General features: G+C 43.2%; 1 protein-coding gene and 1 long non-coding RNA gene across 3 annotated transcripts in view; both read right to left on the bottom strand.

Moving 5' to 3' along the window:
* Positions 1 to 3,439: 3,439 nt before the first annotated feature.
* On the bottom strand, positions 3,440 to 4,864 carry LOC130082249 (uncharacterized). The gene is made up of 3 exons (XR_008806750.1): positions 4,076 to 4,864; positions 3,889 to 4,013; positions 3,440 to 3,671 (listed from the first exon to the last, which is right to left on the bottom strand). It is a non-coding gene; the product is annotated as an uncharacterized LOC130082249 (long non-coding RNA).
* A 13,893-nt stretch (positions 4,865 to 18,757) lies between these two features.
* The window catches only part of casq1b (calsequestrin 1b), a 55,672-nt gene continuing 51,117 nt past the window's right edge, over positions 18,758 to 23,312 (bottom strand). For both annotated transcript variants that reach the window (XM_056247069.1, XM_056247070.1), the window contains 4 exons: positions 21,706 to 21,760; positions 21,497 to 21,597; positions 20,678 to 20,752; positions 18,758 to 18,995 (listed from right to left, as the gene is read on the bottom strand). In XM_056247069.1, the coding sequence (XP_056103044.1) occupies positions 18,771 to 18,995; positions 20,678 to 20,752; positions 21,497 to 21,597; positions 21,706 to 21,760 (456 nt within the window). In that variant the 3' untranslated portion in view covers positions 18,758 to 18,770. The remainder of the gene's footprint in view (positions 18,996 to 20,677; positions 20,753 to 21,496; positions 21,598 to 21,705; positions 21,761 to 23,312) is intronic.

The raw sequence follows: 23,312 nt of genomic DNA, 5'->3' as shown, positions 1-23,312 counted from the left end.
TCTGTAAAGCTGCTTTGAAACAATCCATTGTTAATAGCGCTATATAAATGAAGATGACCTGACTTGACTTGACTACTGCGATGTTTGGCTTTAGCATTGGAAGGCAAGCGTAACATGACCAATAAGTTGCCACCTGTTCTAGCAAAACAATACACACAGAAGACAATATTCGTCCGCCCAGGCGAGCAACCACCAAGAAAAGGTGTTAAAACCAATTCTCGCCCAGGACAACTGGAAGCTGCTAGGGACTGGAAAATGCTGGCTGATCTTGATCAACGGCTTATTTTTCCACCTGAGATTGCCACCACTAACCTCCGACCAGATATTGTTTTGTGGTCTGGATCAGCACGCATTGTTCAACTGATAGAGTTAACAGTGCCATGGGAGGATGCTGTAGATGAGGCATATGAGAGGAAGAAACTGCGGTATGCTCATCTTGCCACTGAACCAGAACAGTGAGGATGGAGAGTCCAGGTTTATCCAGTGGAAGTGGGTTGTCGAGGATTTGTGGCACACTCTACAACCCGGTTCCTCAGAGACGTCAGATTCAGTGGCCAAGAGTTGCGTCGCACAGTAAAGAACTTATCTGAAGCAGCAGAGAGGAGCAGCAACTGGCTGTGGTTGAGACGGAAAGATTCTGGCTGGCTGTGTACAGGCCGCCACGCTACGCTACAGTTTCGTAGAATTCTTGAAAAACTCGAAGAGTCTGTTGGTTTGTATAGTTTGCATAGTAATTACAGTTATTACGTTCCTGTGTATATTGCGTGAATGAGGGTTGGTGTTTGGGTAGATATTGTGTTTTGCGGTAGGTAGTATGCCATACGGAACCGTTGCCACTGAACCTACTTTAACGAAGACAGTGGGGCTCGACAGCAATCGGAGAGATTGTGAGATTGTGGTTAGGTCACATGTGAACTACGAGGAAGGAGCAACCTCAGTAGCAGGAGGGATGTAAAGGTCAGTAAGCTGGGCTGAGTTGAGTGGGGGACGGAGGGGGGTGACTCTGGGACGCCAGAGTCACTGTCGAGCCCTCTTGAGATGTCGTGGGCTAGACGACGAAACACTGAGGACGGAAGGTGCCCACTTGAAGACCCTAGAGATGTCCCCTACTTGGCTCAATCCAGACGGTTGTTGTGCTGGTCCACTGGGGAGACCACACTGTAGTTGCAGCCGTTGTGTGTGCTGACGCGCCAAGTACACTGCAGCCGTTAACGCCTGACAGAAGGAGATTCACATCACCATATGGAAAGAAGCGTAAATGGATGGAGAAGCATAGGTTACTGTAAAGCTACGTCTTAGTTTGTGCTTATCTTGGCGAAAGCCGAGTACAAATCAGCATGAAGTTTTAACATCTACTCTCGTGTAATGGAAAACATCCTGTTTGCCTATTTTTTTGGGAACCGATGTTTGATACCCTTTGACATCATAGATCCCCACTTTGAAAAACCTGTCGTTCGCTGTGCCTTGGTGTCAATAAAAGCTTTTATTGGACTAACAAGGAATTTTTCAGTTCTGAAACTTACAGGATATACTTATAGAATAATGACCTCTTATATGTCAAAAGCTCAAGGAAAATTAGATTTCTCAGTTCATCACACCTTTAAATTATGACTAATAAATTGTTTAAATGTATTTCAAAGTCAACATTTTTCAAATTTATTCTTACAGAGCCTGATTGATTTAGTTTACGCCTAAACGTTAATTAATGCATTAACTATCAAACATAACATGTTTAAGGCTGCTGTTATTCATGCATGAATCATTATGACTCCTGACGAGGATCACTCTTCATTGGTTCATATCTTCACTAATCATGAGTTCATGTTGAAGTAACTATTAGGCTAATTCAGGTATTAGTACATGATTATTCATGCCCTGTTATTGTAAAGTGTTACCATTTTAATTAATTTATGAAACCACTGCAGGTCAAAATTTATCATTGCATACATTGTTGTTATATTATGATGACATCATATGATGATTAGTTTACTGTGCTGTAAATAGAAAAGACTGTCAATATCACTGCTAAATACCGTTACATCCCGCCATGTTTCTCACTGACGCCCCCAACTCGTAAAGATCGGAGCTTAAAGAAAATCCCGAGCTTCCAACTCGTATTTACGTGTGCGCCATCAGCCTGCCTTTATGCAAAAAGGGCCTTAATTAAAAACAATAAACATACAACCTCATTCGAGGTCTTACGAAAATGAACAACTGACTCTAATCTGGCGATGTAATACTCACAACGAAGGTACATACAAAAATCATACAGATAGCTTAGGTTTTTTTTGTATGTCTGTAACAGCACAGCTGGTGCTTCGACCTGCCTGCACAGGGAGCCCTGAGGGCACACCACACTGAGATTGAGATCAAACACCTAATGCCGAGTTCAGACTGCACGATTTTCAAAATAATCGGGTCACTGTTGTTTTCACACTGCATGACTATCTGGGGTAACATTCAGTTGCTGCTGTGTTCACACTGCACGATGGATCGGCGACAGGAGGTTTCACACTGCATGACTTTACAAAAGAAAGAATCGCCGACAACTTCTGCCTGGTCCGCAAACTACGTTTCACAACCAAACAAACACGAGAAGTGATAGGGAAATAATGGAAGATCACGCGTGCGTGAGACCGGAGTTCTCGCGCGACACTTAATTTGTTATTAAAAATGATAGCCTACAAGAAGATTGCGATCCAAATTGTATGTGCGCTGATTTGTAGCGAAAATGAGAAAAATAAACAGTTTATGCAGGAGGAAATGGTTGGGAAGACGAGGGGAGCAAGGACTGTGCAAAGAGAGTTGGGGGTAAATAAATAATTTAGCAAATGTCCTGCTGTTGCTGCTGGTCATGCAAATGTTTGTGCTTTGTTTCTGTTTGATATAATTGTAAAGGGCTATCTATTAAAATACTGATATTCTGGTCTATAACTCCTCCCCGAACATCCTGCTGTCCTGTATCTTGCTCTCTCATTGGCTGTCGGTCATCGCCGATGTAGTTTTCAGTCATAACACTTTTCACACAGCAGGATTTTGAATCGCCGACAGGTCCAGATATTTAGCATGCCAAATATCTCACGGGCGTCGGCGACTCGTCGGTGATTCTCTCAGATCACGTCTTTGCTCATTCACACTGCGTGATTGTCACTCGCGTGAACGAGCACCGATTTGCCTGTGATTTCGGGCATTTGTCGGCGATTTCTCAAAACCTGTCGGCGAGCCAAAATCAGGGCTAAAATCGTGCAGTCTGAACTCGGCATAAGTTACACACCTCCGTAGACTGTAGCAACAAAAGAAAGGGGCGGGCTTTCGACCATGACGCACTCCAGGAGGCATAAGGTGTGTTCGACATCAGGTGCAGTTTGATACCATGATTGGGAATATATATATATATGTGGCCCGGTGTGGAAGATAGTGACGACACCGGACACAGAGCTAGAATTATGAAGGGGTTTTTATTCCAGACTGCGTTTTGAACGGCGCAGCATTAATTAAGCAGGATTTCAGGAACTTAAATTAGACAGGATTGTGTAAATTGAACTAAAACAATAAAGTTGGCTTTTCACATCAAAATGAGTCTCACTGTCTCTTGTTTTCCGTCACAACATCAAATGAACCCTTCACAAACTCAGTCTGACTAACATAGACAACAGTAGCAGCCTTTCTCTCTAGAAAACACATACACAAGCGGTTATAGCATTTGTCATCACATATTACCAGGAAAGCTGCTTTGTCACAAGCAAAATACAGTACAATGAATATTAGAAATCACACTTCCAGTATTTGCATAAACCTTTCAAAACGATCACACACTTTTACACTCAATGTCTCACATTTTCACAAACACTTGTACATTCACATGAAATGAACAAAGTTCAAACTTACTCTTTGTCACCACTTAATGACCCATAAACAGCTTCACAGTGGAAGACGCACTTGAATTTCCCTCTGATGTCTCACTCTCGGCCCAGTAACACACGGAGGGCCTACACAGATCACCCTTCTCCCCTCTAATTTATTAGACAGAAGTCCATTTCCATTTCACGGTAATGATAATGTTTGTATCACTCACGCTTCTCATGAATTGTGTTGTTGGAATTTCCCCACACCGAGATGATTCTCGACAGAAATCACCATCAATTGACGCAATACACGACCATCCGGTCTCGCAAAGCACGTAAGAACACTTTACACACTCTTAAAAGTCCTTATTTCTCACTATATCACTATATCACTGACTTTTTGTCACCTTTAACTCAGCACAGCGTCCGCATGAAGAGCTTCCACGACCACGTTGGGAAAGCGCGCTGCTCACACTCAGTTCTCGCGACACTTTCAGAAGTGACGTTCCTTAAAGGGCCAGCGTAACATCACGTCCATAACTGAGAAAAGCACTAAAACACTTCACATATGCAGTTCACTTAAACAGGACTCTGTTAAACAGTTCAGTAATTAACTTTAGTGACTTTTGACCCGGTTACACTCTCCCCTGCTGATAGTCGACGTCCCCGGTGACTACCAACCCTGAACATCTTAATCCTCTCGCCCTCTTGGCAACTCTCCTGTGGCGTGACGGACCATCCCGCTGGCATCTGGGCGAGCCTCTCAAGATTAACAGCCATTGCATTACACGCTGACTTGGGCAAACGGTTCAGGTTCCTATGCACTCCTGCAGTTTTCCTTTGTGTTCTACGCATGGCAGGACAAGGCACTTCTGGACTAACACACTCCCTCCTCTCCTCTCTAGGTGCAGGCACTGATCTCATCTCAGGACTCCCAGCAGGTAAGTGAACACTTCCTGTTTCTAGTTCCCGAGATACTGGCATCACTCCTCGGGTGTCAGTGTCCTCGCTGCACTCTGGTTTCGTACGATAACTTACGCTAGGGGAACACAATGCAACACGCCGTGCGTACAGGGATCCAACACCAAAGTCCCAGGGTCCGAAGCCCAGGGCTCATATAGTGCATAATCACCATAAACTCACATAGAGTGGAGGAAGAGAGGCTGGAAGCGTCATTCCTTATAAAATAGCACCCAGCGGGGCTATCATATGACAATTAAACGCGCAGCCAGGGTGAAAGCTTTCAGCCTGATCTGAGTGGCCATACGTGTGTCAACACTCATGGGGCTGCAGTAAACTCAGCATCTGGGCCGCACAGCAGGGCAGATAGCACTGAATTCTAGACCGCCAAAAGCTTAGCTTGTAAGGCGGGTACCTCCAGGTTATAGTATTTTATAAATGTAGACGGCGAGGCCCAGCCCGCGGCCGTACAGATATCTTGCAGGGTAACCCCGCTAGACCATGCCCACGAAGAGGCCACGCCTCTCGTGGAGTGCGCTCTGACACCCAAGGGGCACTGCAGGCCCTTTGCAGTGTAAGCGAGCGCAATGGCATCCACTATCCATCTGGATAGGCTCTGTTTTGAGGCGGCAAGTCCCTTGGAGCGCCCGCCAAACAAAACGAAAAGCTGCTCAGTCTGTCTGAAAACAGACGAGCGCGACACATAAGCTCTTAATGCCCTGACGAGGCAAAGGAGACTCGCGTCCTCCTCCTCATTGAGAACCGGAAGGGCGGACAGGGAAATTACCTGGGCCCTAAACGGTGTATTGAGGGATTTCGGCACATACCCGTGCTTAGGTTTGAGAATGACCTTCGAGTCATTAGGCCCAAACTCCATACATGACGCGCTTACTGAAAGCGCCTGCAAGTCCCCTATGCGCTTCACTGAAGCGAGAGCCATGAGAAACACTGTTTTGAACGACAGGTGTTTCATGTCCACCAGCTGGATTGGCTCGAACGTGGCGCCTTTCATGGCCTCCAGGACCGTGGAAAGGTCCCACGTCGGGACTGAAGGGGGCCTGGGAGGGTTTAGCCTCCGAGCTCCCCTAAGGAAACGCACGACTAAGTCGTTCTTCCCCAGCGACTGGCCAGACACCGGTTTTGCAAACGTTGCTATGGCCGCCACATATACTTTGAGCGTGGATGGGGTCCTGCCCTTATCCAGTAGCTCTTGAAGGAAGGAAAGCACTTCCGAAACCCCGCAGTCCACAGGTGAAAAGCTCTGGGCTTGACACCATGCAGAGAAAACAGACCATTTCGAGGAGTAGAGCCGCCTGGTAGACGGAGCTCTAGCCTGCGCGATCGTGTTTAACACTCCTTCTGGGAGGCTAGCGGGTACCCGTTGATGGCCCATGCGTGCAGGGACCACAGCTCCGGGCGAGGATGCCAAATCGAGCCCTCCGCCTGAGAGAGGAGGTCTCTCCTCAATGGTACAGGCCATGGGGCAGTGCTGGTCAGCTGCATCAGGGCAGGGAACCACGTCTGGTTTGTCCAGAGCGGAGCTACGAGCAGCACTGGGCATCCGTTTTCCCTGATTCGTTCCAACACTTGAGGCAGGAGCGAGACAGGAGGAAAAGCATATAGGGGGCAGCGGGGTCAAACATGAGCCAGCGCGTCCTTGCTTTTCGAGAAAAACTTCGGGCAATGAGCATTTTCGTGGGACGCGAATAGGTCCACCTGTGCTCTGCCGAACGTTTTCCACAGCAGCTGGACCGTCTGCGGGTGCAGCGACCACTCCCCTGCTGGAACATTGTTCCTGGACAGTCTGTCTGGTCCCACATTCAGGTGACCAGGCACGTGCGCTGCTCTCAGTGAGAGCAGGTTGTGCTGAGCCCAGACCAGGAGGCGTTCCGTCAGCCTGTGAAGGTTTCGTGACCTGACGCCGCCCTGGCGATTTATGTATGCCACCACTGACATGTTGTCCGACCGGACCAAGACGTGGTGGCCTGTTACCTGGGGACAAAAACGCCGTAGCGCTTTGTCGACTGCTATCATCTCCAAGCAGTTTATGTGAAGGAGCTTTTCCCGTTCTGACCACAGGCCAGCTAGCGGTCTGCCCTCAAGCAGCGCTCCCCACCCCGAGGTGGAGGCGTCCGTAGACACCACCTTCACACTCGAAGCGGTCCCCAGACTCACACCTGACTGATACCAGTCGGTTATTTTCCAAGGTTCCAGAGCTGAAACACACTGTAGGTCGCCCCTGAGGCGAAACAGACCCGCTGTCCATGCCCTGGGTGGAACCCGCGCTTTCAGCCACATCTGCAGTGGGCGCATGCGAAGCAAGCCCAACTGGAGTACAGAGGCTGCTGAGGCCATCAGCCCCAGCATTTTCTGAAACCTTTTGAGCGGAACTATCGAGCCGTGGCGGAAGGATTTCGCGACGCGCTGAATATTTAGTCCGCGCTCTGGTGACAGGCGTGCCGTCATGGATAGCGAGTCTAACACTGTTCCCAGAAAGGACATTTTCTGACTGGGAGACAGTGAGCTTTTCGCCCAATTGACTGAGGCCCAGCTCCTCGAGGTGCTCGAGTAATGCGGCCCTGTGTTCTATGAGCTCCGATCGTGATCGAGCTAGAATCAGCCAATCGTCCAAGTAGTTCAGGACTCGCATGCCCTGAAGTCTCAGGGGTGCGAGCGCCGCGTCCATGCACTTCGTGAATGTACGAGGTGCTAGGGACAGGCCGAACGGCAGGACTGTGTATTGATATGCCTGGCCCTCGAAAGCGAATCTCAAGAATCGCCTGTGATGGGACGCTATTTGTATTTGGAAATACAAATACACACTTCGTTTTTCACCGTAGTTTCGACACGCGCCGTATAACTGCGAGGGTGTCGAGCGAATTGTAGCGAATAGCCTCTCTTTATAGTGTTCAGCACCCATTCTGATACCCCGGGAAGCTTTGACCACGCATCTGCGTGAATAGCTAGAGGCAGAATGAAATCCGGGCTCTGGCCGCGGCAAAACGGCAGCTCGAGAGCCCTGGTATACTGGGAACACAACACCGTGTTTACAGCATTCGAGGCGGGGGGCGCGCTGATAACAGCGGGCAGCCTGGCCGCGCTCAGCTTTTCTATGGCAGATTGTGCAGAAAAAGTGACCGGGGCCGATCCCGTAGGATTCGGCGTGTCTGTGAGAAAATGTGGGCGCGGGACTGCGGGCACATTTACTACACTGAAAACACTGTCGGTTAGAGCCGACTGAATGTGTGTTGGTTTCGTTTTTACAGAAACCAAGGGACACGCAGCGTGCAGTGTAAGCGGGCATTGTGACATGGGCGCGTTCACTACATTGTTTGCACAATCGACCTGAGTCGATTTTATTTGTGCTAGCCCTGCACCGTGGCGGGCCGTGTCTGGGTGTGGGAATGGGCACTGGGGCGTGGGCATTCTTACAACACTCATAACACCATCGGCCGTGGCCGGAACACCAGAAAATGCACTCTTTATTGGATTTATCTGGGTAGCCGTAAAAATGGCTTTTGTGCGCCGGCAAACGGGCTGAGACACCGGCTGGCTCACTGCGAAATACACTGGGACAGTCGCGATGCTTGGAACTGACCGAGCGAGAAGTTTTGGTGGAAATCCGGCCGCAGCGGGATCTGAACACCGTCGCTTTCCTAGAATGGCTAGGAAGACTTTGAGGCCTCGGGCTTGATCTCAATCCTCGGCCGGGGCCCGCGCTGAGGGGGGCGGCGTCCAGCAGAGCGAGAGCGCGGTCTTTGGTCTCGGGCGTGGCGGCGCTGTGAAGCGGCGGCGGCGGGCGGTGCAGGTTGCGGCTGAGAGCTGCGAGCAGACGGCTGTTTTGAGCGGCCTGCAGCAGAGCTCGAGCGCTTCGGAAGGAAGTGCTTCATAGCCTGCGAAGTCTTCTGCACCTCCATGAATCTGTCCGCGAAATCTTTGACGGCAGATCCGAAGAGGCCCGCTGGTGAAATGGGCGCGTCGAGGAACACAGAGCGCTCGGCTTCCGTCATCTCGGACAGCGTCAGCCATAAGTGTCTCTCAGCCACGGTGAGAGAGGCCATATTCCGTCCTATGGCCTGTGCAGCGGCTTTACCAGCGCGAAGAGCGAGGTCTGTAGCGCTTCTCAGGTCCGCCACGCAGATCGCTTCGGGTCCTTCCTCGTCCAGTTTAAGGAGAAGGTCGGCCTGGAAGATCTGCAGGATAGCCATAGTGTGCAGCGCTGTAACTGCTTGCCCGGCGGCGGTGTAAGCGCGTCCGTGCATGGCTGACGTCACTCGGCAGGCTTTAGATGGGAGCGTCGTGTGAGCGCGCCGTCCAGCGGAGGGCGGGCAGAGATGAGACGCTACAGCTGGTTCCACAGGGGGAACGGAGAGGTACCCTCTGTCCTTCGCGCCATCCACCGAGGAGAATGCAGCAGAGGCAGAGGTACGCAGCCTGGCGGAGAAGGGGGCGTTCCACGACTTAGTCACTTCCTCGTGTAGTTCCGGGAGGAAGGGCGCGGGCCTTGACTTTGACGGAGCCTCGTCTTTTCCGAGAAAGCGTCCGTCCAGTCTGTTGCGCGGCGGTTGCGCGGGCGCCTCCCAGTCGAGGCCGATGCTTTCCACGGCCTGAGAGAGCAGACGCATCAGCTCAGTCTCAATGCCGGCTCTCTTACCAGTGGTTTGGCGGGAAACGCTAGCGGAGGGGAGGTCCACGGAGCTCGCCCAATCCTCGCTATCAGATGCCAGAAGAGAACACGCCTCGGTGGGTTCGTCGAACTCGTGGACAGACGCGGCGGCAGGCGGCGGTCGTTGTCCGTCAGTGAGCGACTCGAGCGAAGCCGGCGAAGCTGGCGGGCGAACCGGCGAGCTTTGGTGGGCTGGAGAGAGCTCGGGAGCGCGCTGGGCAGGCTGTGGTGAAGGCTCGGAGAATGATGCCAGGCGAGTCCTCAGAGTCACCATAGGCAAAATCTTGCAATGAGGGCATCCGCCGTCAGCGAGCGCGATAGCCGCGTGATCCTCACCCAGGCAGGACACACAGATGACATGACGGTCCCCGTCGCTGAGTGGGGCGCGGCACGAGCCACAGGATGGCATCTTTAAAAAGACGCAGCTCTTTTGTGATGAGAAGTGTGAGTCGCGTCAAGTAAGCGAGCTAACACTCTCAGCAGAGTAAGGATACAAAGTGATAAAAAGGATATAGAACGCCGGAAAGCGCAACAGGTACGGCAGTTGAAGGCGGCGATGCCAGCGACTCCAGAGCTCGTCCCGCTGAAAAGCTTGCTTCGACGGCACGGCTTCTCACTCCGGATCCAGCGATGCGTGTGCTTCGCTGAAGAGATGAAAATCAGCTTGTACCAGCCTAACGAGCATATTTATAGAGTGAGACCACGCCCTTTCTGGCGGGAAGTGACGATATGGGCGCGAATTGCCCCCATTGGTCATTACGTCACGCAGAGTCTCTCTCGATAGGCTGCTGCATTTGCCGCAAGAGCAGCCAATAGGCGCGCGAGCTGTCTCGCCTGTGTCTGCTTGCTGCTGCAAAGCATTTTACATTAATAAAAAATTAAGGATAATTTTTGGCTTCAATATCTCGTGGAAAAGAGGTTTTCCCCTAGCGTAAGCTATTACGCAGCACGAGAGATACTCTCGTAAGAGAACTGTAAGTAAGTAATAAGTAGACGCAGTACAACAGTAACATGTCATTCATTCTCCATGTATTCATCTTCTCATATCATATCAAATGAAATCACGTACAGATGTACGCGTTCTCGCCACCTACTGGTGAATGTGTATAGCACATTTATGTTAAGATTACACGATTGACATAGTGCATCCAATCGCACAACAACTATCTGGCATGTCGTTTACACCTCAAAACACCAACTTTTGTATATTAAAACTGGCGACGACCTGGCAAGATCCTTGATTAGTTTACTGGGTTTCGTTGCTAGAGAACGACGTTCTTGCCCGCCAGCCAGTACTTGTGACGTCACGTGCAAAGTATGAATAGGACATCCGAGTACTTTTTTCTACTCTTTTATGAGTACTGTGAATTTGGACATACTTAATTTGTCACATGCTGTTTTGCGCCTACTATATAGGGAAGTATGCGATTTCAGATGGAGCCTTTGTCTGCTGTTGTCCTTAACCTTAAAGGAGCTGTATGTAAGATTGTGGCCAAAACTAGTACTGCAATCACTGTCAAATTACTGTAGAGTGGTGTATCCCCTCCCCCTCCTCCCTGCCTCGAGGTTGCCAGATCGGGTGCAGGATCCAGCAGGAACGTGACGAGCTGCAGCTGTGGTAACTAGAGCAGAGCTGGCAACCCGGATGCCGCAACACTACTGACTTCGTGATTGGTAGATAGGTGGAGGGTGGAGCATCAGACCAAAACACAACATGACAACATCAACATAAGTTGAGGGCTGCAACTGCACTTTTTAAATGACAATATCCTGGCCAGACTACTGTTGTCAGTGATATAAGTATTTGAAATGTACATGATTTCTTAATGTCTAGTGACATATCAGGGCCATTTCATGATTAATTGAAATAAATTTCTTACATACAGCTCCTTTAATGGATGTTATGTATGCATTTGTTTTAGTTCTATTTCTACCTGTGTCTGGATTCTGGAAAATCCTGTTTTCTGCCTGGATTTACTTTTGTTGGGTTTGTTTAAATAAATTTGTCTGCTGCACTTGGATTTCGTTAAACCAGCCACATTACAATCAAAAAATGTAAACATGTTTGTTGCTGTAAATAATAAATAATCATTATCTAAATAACTTATAGTGAATAAATATAGCCTATACATAAGTTTTGAACAACAAATATATTCTTGTTATAACAACAAAAAAAAAACAAAAAAAGAAATAAAGGCACAATCATCCTTTTTAAATTTATGTATATTTTTGATGAGCTATTTTTTTTTTTTTTTATGTTGACAAAAGTCAAGTTATAAAATGATGCCTTTTACAAATCATTTTCATTATTGATGCACCAAAATGAATTTTTTTTAAATGTAGTTTTTATTTAGACGAAACCAGTTAGAGTCAGAGGATTTTTGGTGAATGGAAAGACAACGCCGCAGCCTGGCAAAAACTTAGGGGTCCATAGAAGATTTCTAGCACAGCATCATCTTCACGTCAGAATTTGAGGAAAAACCTGGGTGATCTTGTGATCAGTGATATTTTAACCCTAGAACTGCCAATGGGTAAAATTTACCCATGGCTGTTTTTAAAATGTAACAGATTTTCAATAAAATATCCAAGTCTCCCAGTGATTTACTTTTACTAAAATTTGTTGTTTTTTTACAGTCCCCTGTTGTTAAAAATTATTTAGATAAAACCAGATCAAAAACGGGGCATTTATACCTATAAGTGCCAGCAGGTCAAGTTTACTTATATAATGCCTTTATTTCCGGCCCACTTATGTTTTAACGTTCTATGTGACTAGGCAACGCCTTTTACCCACTGAGATAGCGGTAATCCGTTTTAGTCACAATGGATAATATTACACCACCCAAATGTATTTATATATATTTATATTAATATGTATTTATTTCCTTCTAATTCTTGTTGTCATTGCAGGCTGGTTTGGCCTATATTCACCGTTAAGAAAAGTGACAAAAAGATAGTTGATGACAAAAAATAATAATTTCATGACTCTAGACATTACTTTGTGAAGACAGTGGCATAATACAGTGAATACATAAATACGTTTTTTAGCCATATCAAAACAGTAGTCGTGCATGCACTGTAAAAAATAAAATCGTAAAAAAAGGGTCAAATGACTGGCAGCTACGGCTGCCAAACAAAAAACGTAAAAATAAAGTAAAATATCCTAATTTAAATTAAGTGCAAAAAACTTTTACAGATATTTTTCTTAAATGTTTTACAGAAAAACACTGTTATTTTACAGCTATTATCTGGATTATTACGATCAAACACCCTGGGCCCTATTTTAACGATCTGAAACGCAAGTATCAAGCGCGTAGCGCAAGTAACTTTGTGGGCGGGTCTTGGGCGCTGTTGCTATTTTACCGGCGGGATAAATGACTCTTGCGCCCAACGCAAGTTTAAAAGGGGTTGGTCTGAAATAGCTTCATTATTCATAGGTGTGGTTTGGGCGTAACGTGAAATAAACCAATCAGAGCGTCATTCAACATACCCTTTAAGAGCAGGTGCGCATGTTGCATGGCGGATTGCTATTATAACGGCGGATTGACCAAGCGCGCGCCAGGAGCGGTTCACAGCCGAGGAGACCGTCGTTCTTGTCAGTGCAGTGAAAGACAGAGAAGTGACGTTGTATGGGGATGGGAGAAACCCACCCAAATCAGCGTCGGTTAAACAGGCATGGCAGGAAAAAAACTATTTTTTTTACATCTTCATGGACACCACAATGATTTCCCTCATGTGTTAATATTTTCCTTGTTATAATGTATGATTTGCAAAAATAAAAACTGCTGCATCTGTGTTGATGAGAGAATCACAGTGTATGCGCGTTGTGAACCCGCTACATTATGGCCAAGCATGCGCGCTTAAAATAGCATTATGAACAACGCGCAACGCGCCACTGACTTTAGACTAGGTTTTTTCTGGTCAGTGGCGGAATTGTTTTCTGGAACTGCAAAATAGCACTAGGGAATGTTTGCGCCGAAACACGCATCCTTTTTGCGCCGACCCGCCCAGGGAGCGCAAGTTCATTTCCTAGTTTACCGACGTGCGTCTGTGGAGGGAAAAGCCCACTTTGCGCGGGTGCAAAATAGGAATGATACATGCGTCAGTGTACAAAGTAATTTGCGCCGGGTGCAAGATAGGGCCCCCTAACTGTAAAAACAATCCCATAAAAAAGACAATGACTGTCAGCAATGGCTGCCATTCAAAAAACATAAAATTAATGTAAAATATCCAAATTTAAATAAGTGCAAAAGCAGAAATCTTCATTAAGCTTTTTAACAGAAACACAGTTATTTCACAAATTTCCTGAATTTTTTACTAAAAAACATGTAGATAACTACATGCATGATTTACTGTGAATATACGCCACTGCATCAGCAACTACACAGTTACTGACAGTTAAATAAAGCAACATGCAGCATTTCATCAGTGTTATTCTGCTCATCCTGGACTGAAGCACAGGCTCTACTCTTCAACACAATGGTGACACACAAAACACACCATACAGAAACAATTTACATCCCAACAGAACATTAAACACTAACAGATCTCTCAAGATCTCTGCATCCTCACTTATTACAATCCAGACTTTATTTCTCTCATACTAACATTCTTATTGAGAATTAACAGAGGTTTAGAAGTTGATGTTTTATTGAAAATAATAAAGTTAATAAAGTCACCATGATGGAGATCAGTGTTTGCTTTAGTTGGGCTCTTGACCCTTTAGTTTTAACATTACTTTTTCTCTGGCTGCTTTAACTATTTGTCTCTGATACATATTTGTTATGGTAGGAATCCAAGAGAAACTCAGATCAGAAGATCTTGGTCACTTATTAATGATAATAGTCATCATGTAGTTGCATGGATTATTGATACCACCTGAAGTGTAATATCTGACTAAGTTGTTAAATATTAATTGTTAATTTTGCATGCCAATACTGCTATAGAAGATCATGCAGTGCTGTGATACTAAGATTTTATGAAGTCATTATACAGAAAATGTTTTGACAGGATCATACAGACTCACACATACATCAATAATCAGCGTATGAATCACAACAATGGTGATCAACTCTGAACTACTATAAAAGTCACATAAAGGCTTTGTTGATTGTCACCATTGTTGAGATTCATATGTTGATTATTGATGTCTCTATACTCCTAAAAAAATAATTCAGCTAAAAACATTTTCTTTATAATAATTTTTTTTTTTTAATTTCAGATTGTTATAATACTGATGTTTCAATATTTCAAGGGAAAAATTATGACATTAATAATAGACTTTGTTTTAAACTAAAGTCAATCTATATATAATGTATTCTCAACTAACATATTCAGAAATTTCACTGTCATGTCAGTGAATCAGGTCACTATATGATGACTATTACATCATCAATAAATGACCAACATCATCAGATATTTTCTCCTGCATTTATTGCTATAACAAATGTGTATCAAAAACACAGTTAAAGCACCCAGAGAAAAACTAATGTTAAAAACTCAAGGGTCAAGAGCCCAACTAAAGCAAACACTGATCTCAATCATGGTGACATCAAATTTCTGTTAAAGTTTTTTTGCACTTTATTTAAATTAGCATATTTTACTTTAATTTTATGGTTTTTGTTTGGCAGCCAGTCATTTGACCCTTTTTTACGATTTCTTTTTACAATGAAGGTATTTGATCATAATAATGCAGGAAATACCTGTAAATAACAGTGTTTTTTCGGTTTATTTAAATTAGAATATTTTACTTTAATTTTATGTTTTTTGTTTGGCAGCCATAGCTGCCAGTCATTTGACCCTTTTTTAACGATTTTTTTTTACAATGAAGGTATTTGATCATAATAATGCAGGAAATACCTGTAAATAACAGTGTTTTTCAGTTTATTTAATTTATGATGTTTTACTTTAATGTTACAGTTTTTTTGGGCTGCCAGTCATTTAACCGTTTTATCATTTAACTGTTTTGTTACTGTTTAATTACAGATTATATTTGTAATGTTACATACATTTTTATGTAATATAAGAAAACAGAAAAAATACAGTAGGAAAAATACAATCAATTTTCTGTATAAAAAGTGTGAATGACTGGAATTTGTCATTAATGTCACAATACCTAAAATAACAGTTGCAATTTTATTTTACAGATATTATTTGTAATTTTACAGTGTTTTGAGTACAATTTAAAATGAAAGAAAATGATCGTCAAAAAATCACAGTTATTTTCTGTGAAATTAGGATTTTTTTTACAGTGTGGGTAAATTTTACCTGCTGGCGGTTTTAGGTACAATGACCCCCTGGCGGTTAAAGTGTCACACCCTCTGGAGGTGGGCGAGTCAATAAGTTGTTCCTTTGGAGGGGAACTTTACGATCCTTTGTCATTTCCGGGGCATTTGCATATGTAATTTGATTGTCACTGAGTTAGCATTAAATTAACAAATAAGGATCAAAAATTGGAGGTCATAGATCCCAAACATGCTAAACGTGATTTTTGTTAACCTAGTTTGCAATTCTGAAACATTAATCCAAAAGAGTTTGAATTAATATATAGTCCAAACCCAAGGGAAATCATGAGGTGGGAAAATTGGATACATTTTTATACATTTCTCAAGTGGTTAGGCCAGAAAATAGTATTAAAAGGGTTTATTTGTCATTTTCAACGAGAATTAAGTGAGAGTCACAACTCTGTAAATTCCTTCTGGTCATAAACAGTTTTATCAGTCTTCATGTGTCCTGTAACCAGACACCAGCCTGTGTGTTCGCTTCAATTGGGATGTTAGTTGCAGTTTTCGAGGGATGGTTTCCACATAGAACTCTGAGTACACATCTGTGCAATCGTATCAGTTTGAACCAGAGTCGCACCTGGAACAAGATGACGGCCGCAAGGAAGTTCGACAATTAAGGCTCGAACAGGACGTTACTGAATGGTTGGTTAACGTAATGTCACTTTGATCTATCTTTGTATGTACTGGCAGGGTAGAGTAGTGAGATACGAACACTATGTGTTTACTGATCTATAGGTTAGGTCATTGACAGATTGATGTTACAGTTAATGGTCATGAATAACTTTTTTTCCCGATTTGCAAAGATTAATATAAAGATTAATAAAACTTTACACTCACTTCTTCTGGAGGTGCAGCAGGAACACGAATAGTTGGTACCGATTCTTTTTTCAGGAGCAACTTCTTAGCAAAACCAGCTTTATACTGACCCTCGTTTATAAAGCAGTCTGGTGAGAAATGAATCGCGCAAACATGAAAGCATTGACGTTGCTTGTGGGGAATATTCTCTTCGAAAACAAAACTCACCCACTGTGTCTTCGGCGGTTCGGATTTAGGAACATAAAAATGACTCTGTGTTCGTTATTACACCCAAGAACAGAACACCACAATCGCTTGGACGCCATTCTGCTCCAGCGTATCAACAATGACGAACTATGATGACAGCTCGCTCAGGGCGGGGATCTGTTGAAACGCTGCTGTCAATCAACAATCGTGGGAGGGCCGTTCGATTTTGTGACGTCACTAAATCGGACGCCCTTCCCACGATTGTTGATTGACAGCAGCGTATCAACAATGACGAACTATGATGACAGCTCGCTCAGGGCGGGGATGTGTTGACACGCTGCTGTCAATCAACAATCGTGGGAGGGGCGTCCGATTTAGTGAGTCACAAAATCGAACGGCTCAATTTGAGGCAGGGGAAAACATTTAAGGAGATTAAAACAAAAACACTGGATGGATTTTTATCATTATATGATGGTTGTGTACAGGCACTGCCAAGACACATTTCAGTACAATCACCTTGAAAAAGTGCATGTACAATTATATGACCAATTTAACACAGTTTGTTAGGAGAGTGGGTTTGCCGGATTGTACATTAAATATAATGAATAATTTGTGTGTGTCTGATTGGTCCAGACGCTACATCATCATGTGTGTTGAATGTGTCCTGGTGAAGGATGTGGCATCATATTGTGGGGATATACAGTATATATGAACATAAATATATGTACTGTATACAATATATGTACATATACATACACTTACGCTGGAGCTTTTAATATGTCTGTGATAAACAAAAACATAAAAGTAACGATTTAGTTTCTATATATGTGTATAACATGTGTTTAACATTTCTTTCATATATGTACATATTGAAGGAAAACACTGCATGAGCCTGGGAAATATGTTTCCCATGAATGTGCATGGGGACATAATTCTATATTCTAATTCTAATAATGTCTATGCAGATGCATACAAATATGTGTAAATGTGCAGGAAGAACATGCAGGGTAAGTCTATATAATAAACCCAAACATAAAAATCGTAGAATATTTTGTCAACTTTGTTTAATTATTTAAATTATTTAAGTGATTATTGATTTTAACATGCATGTTAATTTTACATGAAAAATACAAGATTAACATACAGTTTATAAAGGTTTTACAGAGTTATTTATAGGCAGGCCAATAAAATGTACTGTATAGGCTTAGCAACAATATATAAATTTTTATTTCAAATTGTTGCAATGTGTTAGATTCAGTTGTGTAGCAGTGTTTCAATATTTGCTTTCTATGGTGATAAACCTGTATTTTATATCTCCCAACACTAACCCTACCCCTAAACCTGCACCATCACAGAAAATTTTCTGCATTTGTAGATTTTTTAAAACACTAAATTTAGTATGATTTAAAAGCGGTTTCCTCATGGGCACCAAAAGAAAACGAAGTTCCCATTAGGTCAAAGTTTACTATCCTTGTGGACACACACACACACACACACACACACACACAAATGACGATTATTAATCAGTGACAATTTCTTTCTGTCTCTTCTTGTTGCATTTATGTTGGACAAAAACAAAGAAAAAAATTTTTTTTCCTTTTAATTTTATTTGAGACATTCCAGATGATGGAAGGTTCAGATTTTCCAAAGAGCATCCTTGTTTCTGCTCTAAAAAGTCAATACAAATATCAAAATAGTTGTTACAAGGCTTTTCTATTGTTTAACAAACACATGCTTCTTTAGCACACACATATTCTCAGTAGATGTTACATGGGCAGAAAAACAGGTGCAGTGATCCCCAAATACAATGTTTGTTTAGTTTTTTTCTGAAGAATGAGTATATTGGTGCAGAGTAGTTAAACAACGAGACAAGACAAAATGTGTCACAAGTCCTCCAGACTGCAAGACAGAACAGCTCAGTTTGCCATGGCATGAATACGGAGAGACTAATGAGTTCTTAATGTCACAAACATGCGCGTATGACAGTGAAGTGATGCCTGAGATAGAGGTAAGAATTTATTCATCATCCTCATCATCATCATCATCATCATCATCCTTGTCATCATCATCATTATCCTCATCCTCATCTTCACCATCATCATCATAATCATCGTCATCAACATCGTCATTTTCATCATCAGGGTTGATTTTGCCAGTCATCACATCTTCGATCCAGGTGTCAAGCTCCTCAGCGGTGGGCATGTCCTCTTCATCATCCATCTCCAGCCACACACTGTCAGCCTGAGAACCAGACAGACAACATGAATCCGAGACAGTTACTGAGAAAGAGACAGACAGACCTTTTCCTTTCAAATCATAGTGCGTTAATGTCAAGTACGTCCCTCTTTGTAATGATGGGAAACAATACATAATTATTAATGTTATCACAGTGTTTTGTCGATTAGTGATGTTTCTCTTGTAGCAAGGCAAAAAATGGCACCAAAATTAATAAAATGCCCTCAAAATTGATTAGGTGGGGAAATGCAAAGGTTATTTGGGGAACCAAAAATGGTTCTTCTATGACACTGCTGCAAAAACCCTCTTTTAGAACCTTTATTTCAAAAAAAAAAAAATACAGTGGGGAGAACAGGTATTTGATACACTGCCGATTTTGCAGGTTTTCCCACTTACAAAGCATGTAGTAAGATTGTATGATTTTTAAGTAATTAATTTGCATTTTATTGCATGACATAAGTATTTGATCTCTTACCAACCAGTAAGAATGTTAGTTTCTCTTTAAGAAGCCCTCCTGTTCTCCACTCATTACCTGTATTAACTGCACCTGTTTGAACCTGTTACCTGTATAAAAGACACCTATGCAAGATCTCACCTCATGGGGCATCAATGATCATGAGAAAGGTGAGGGATCAGCCCAGAACTACACAGCAAGACCTGGTCAATGACCTGAATGACTTCTCAAAGAAAACCATTAGTAACACACTACGCCGTCATGGATTAAAATCCTGCAGCGCACGCAAGGTCCCCCTGCTCAAGCCAGCGCATGTCCAGGCCCGTCTGAAGTTTGCCAATGACCATCTGGATGATCCAGAGGAGGAATGGGAGAAGGTCATGGGGTCTGATGAGACAAAAATAGAGCTTTTTGGTCCAAACTCCACTCGCCGTGTTTGGAGGAAGAAGGATGAGTACAACCCTAAGAACACAATCCCAACCGTGAAGCATGGAGGTGGAAACATCATTCTTTGGTGATGCTTTTCTGCAAAGGGGACAGGACGACTGCACCGTATTGAGGGGAGGATGGATGGGGCCATGTATCGCGAGATCTTGGCCAACAACCGCCTTCCCTCAGTAAGAGCATTGAAGATGGGTCGTGGCTGGGTCTTCCAGCATGACAACGTCCCGAAACACACAGCCAGGGCAACTAAGGAGTGGCTCCGTAAGAAGCATCTTAAGGTCCTGGAGTGGCCTAGCCAGTCTCCAGACCTAAACCCAATCGAAAATCTTTGGAGGGAGCTGAAAGTCCATATTGCCCAGTGACAGCCCCGAAACCTGAAAGATCTGGATAAGGTCTGTATGGAGGAGTGGGCCAAAATCCCTGCTGCAGTGTGTGCAAACCTGGTCAAGAACTACAGGAAACATATGATCTCTGCAATTGCAAACAAAGGTTTCTGTACCAAATATTAAGGTCTGCTTTTCTGATGTATCAAATACTTATGTCATGCAATAAAATGCTAATTAATTACTTAAAAATCATACAATGTGATTTTCTGGATTTTTGTTTTAGATTCCGTCACTCACAGTTGAAGAGTACTTATGATAAAAATTACAGACGTCTACATGCTTTGTAAGTGGGAAAACCTGCAAAATCGGCAGTGTATCAAATACTTGTTCTCCCCACTGTATAATCTAAATTGCACTGGCATGATCACCGGCATTAGAGACATTAAAGAAAATTATGTTCTCACATCCTCAACGTCCACCACACCGATTTGAGGGGACGAGAGGTCAATGCCGAAGGTCTTCTCCCAGTACGGCAACATCTGCAGGGGTAAAGAGGGGTCAAAGGTCAAACCTCGGTTCATAAGGTGCAGTACAGTACTGGTACGGTAGTTCATTGTGAAATGTCATATTTGTAAATGAGCGTTCACTCTTGCAAAACTTTAAATTGTAATTGTGAGTACGCCATTTTTTCATAAGGGAGAATGGATTTTTTTTAGAAATTACACTGCTCCATAAAAATTCCACAAAGATAAATACAACTTATTTGATTGGCATATCTTTTTGAACCAAAAAAAAAAAAACTTTTTACTTGGAGGTTTTTAGAGCTGATGTGTGCTACATATAGAACCTTACTCATTAAACTCATTCAGAGGTCACTTTTATCCTATAGAGGGCAGCAGAGACAAACAAAGATCGGCAGAGTGCCGAAGTACCTGCTCTAAATGTCATTTATAAGAGTGCATTACATTAGCATGAAATTTTAACAGCTGAACATATTATGCGTTGTATATTTGATATAATGTATTGTGAAAGCCATTCAATTTATTTTAGGAATTATGAAAGTATATCCACTAAAACAACAATAGCACAGATGACAAATGTAAAAATTATATCAAAAATATAGTTCTGTTAAGATCCAACAGAAAAAAATAAATAAATCTGCATTTTATCCAAGGCATTTAATGGATGGACTGTAAAAGGTACATCATTCAAAACTATGTTCTTGGAGTTATCAAAGGTATATTTAATGTTTCTGGATACAGTATTCTAGTGGTTTGTAATACCAGTGGAAAGTCGTCAGGATCAATCCAGATTATGCTTAAATCTGGGTTATCTGTGTTTTCTTGAGCCACTTCCTTCAGGATCTCCAGGAACTCATAACCGTCTGGGAAAAGTCAACATTCAATCATTTGGAGTCATGAAAAGTCAGTATATGAAATCCTTTAAAAGACTTTTAAAAATAGTGGCTTATTATACTCAAATCAGTGTTTACCAGGGTCAGACTCCTCAGCAAAAGCAACAATGTGCTGTCCGTCAATATCATCTTCCTAAGCCCAACAGAAAACAGTAACGTTCATGATAATGATAATTATCAGGTGTTACAGAAAATAAATGATAAGACATCAACATTTTCTGAGCAATCACTGGATGCTGCCATAATGACTCTCTACTACCCTTTTCTAATTAAAAACCATTATAAAAATCAGAAACATTACAAACCAGAAACATTTAAATGTAAGTTTGTGTAAATAAGTGAAAATAATTGTTCCCTGTTAAGGGAACTCGAGCTGCGACGAGACGTGGCGGGAACGCCCTGCGTGATTGCGTCGTGAAGCACGTGTATAATCAGTCCAATGGAAAAGCGAGACGTCATAGGCGGTTGACGTCACCGACCAGGAAGCTATAAAGCACCCCTGAAAACAGACCGCGTCAGCTTCTGTGCCTTCAGCAAGCGCTCTCTGTATACTAGGGATGGTAAGATTCACCGATTCGCATCGGTGCATCGGCATAAAAGCTAACGATGCGATGCATCGATTTAAATATCCACGCATTTCTAACATATCTGCATCGGTAAAAAACTATTTATTCATATATAATTATCAGTAGATGCGCTATACTTTTACTATTTAGAAAGTGACCAACCATTTGTGACCAATATTTTATTATTTAGGCCTAACTGCTGCGTTCACACCGAACGCAAATTGAGCGTCTGTAGCGAGTGATTTCCATGTTAAGTCAATGTAAAGACGCGTTGACGCGGGTCTGGAGGTCCTGCGGTGCGAGACGCGTTTAACGCTGTGCATTGGACACGATTTCGCCTCATTCGCGCGTCCAGGTCGACCAGATTGATTTCTCCTTTCTGAACTGTTGCTCAAGCGCGTTCTCTCATCACGACCATCACGACTGCTGCAGCTGGTACATGAATATGACGTATCACAACACTACAGAGTACGAGGCGTGTCCTGAGAGTCACCTACCTTTAAACCTTAAACCCTAAAAGTTAATCTGGTTTACAGCAGCCTGTGACTGCCAATAACAGTTTTTCCATACATATTTTTTTACATCTGAATACAGTTATGAAATACCTGTTTGTGAAAGGTTTTTTTTATTTTTATCATTGTTTATGTTAAAACAGCACCTGCTTTTATTTAATCTTTTGGTTTTGTGAAAAAATATGAAAGAACCATGCGTTAAAATTCAGATGGCACTTAAGCTACTTTATGATTTGCTGTATGTCTGAATAAAAGAAATAAAAGTTAACTATCTATACCAGATTGAATTGCATAGCATCATATGTTTCTCCATTGTATCGTATTACATTGAATCACATCGCGTTGAATCGAATCGAAACCGGATCGCACCGCATCGTAAGAGTAGTGAATCGTATTGCATCGCATCGGTAGCTGCTTATATGTATCTTTAATGTATCGTATCGTTGGCTATGCATCGGCCTCAGCTATGGAGATGCACATCCCTACTGTATACTGTCCCTGTCTATTTATTGTTGTCTGTCGTTACAAGCACAATATTTCACAGTATTTATCTATCTATATATATATATATATTATGGCGAAACAAGAGTACTAGCGTTGTGTTGTT

The sequence above is a fragment of the Rhinichthys klamathensis genome, unplaced genomic scaffold (assembly GCF_029890125.1).
Source record: "Rhinichthys klamathensis goyatoka isolate OS25496 unplaced genomic scaffold, OSU_Roscu_1.1 h1tg000042l_1, whole genome shotgun sequence".
Taxonomy (NCBI): Eukaryota; Metazoa; Chordata; class Actinopteri; order Cypriniformes; family Leuciscidae; genus Rhinichthys; species Rhinichthys klamathensis.
Note: the sequence above shows the minus strand (reverse complement) of the source record. Positions and strands in the feature narration are given on the sequence as shown.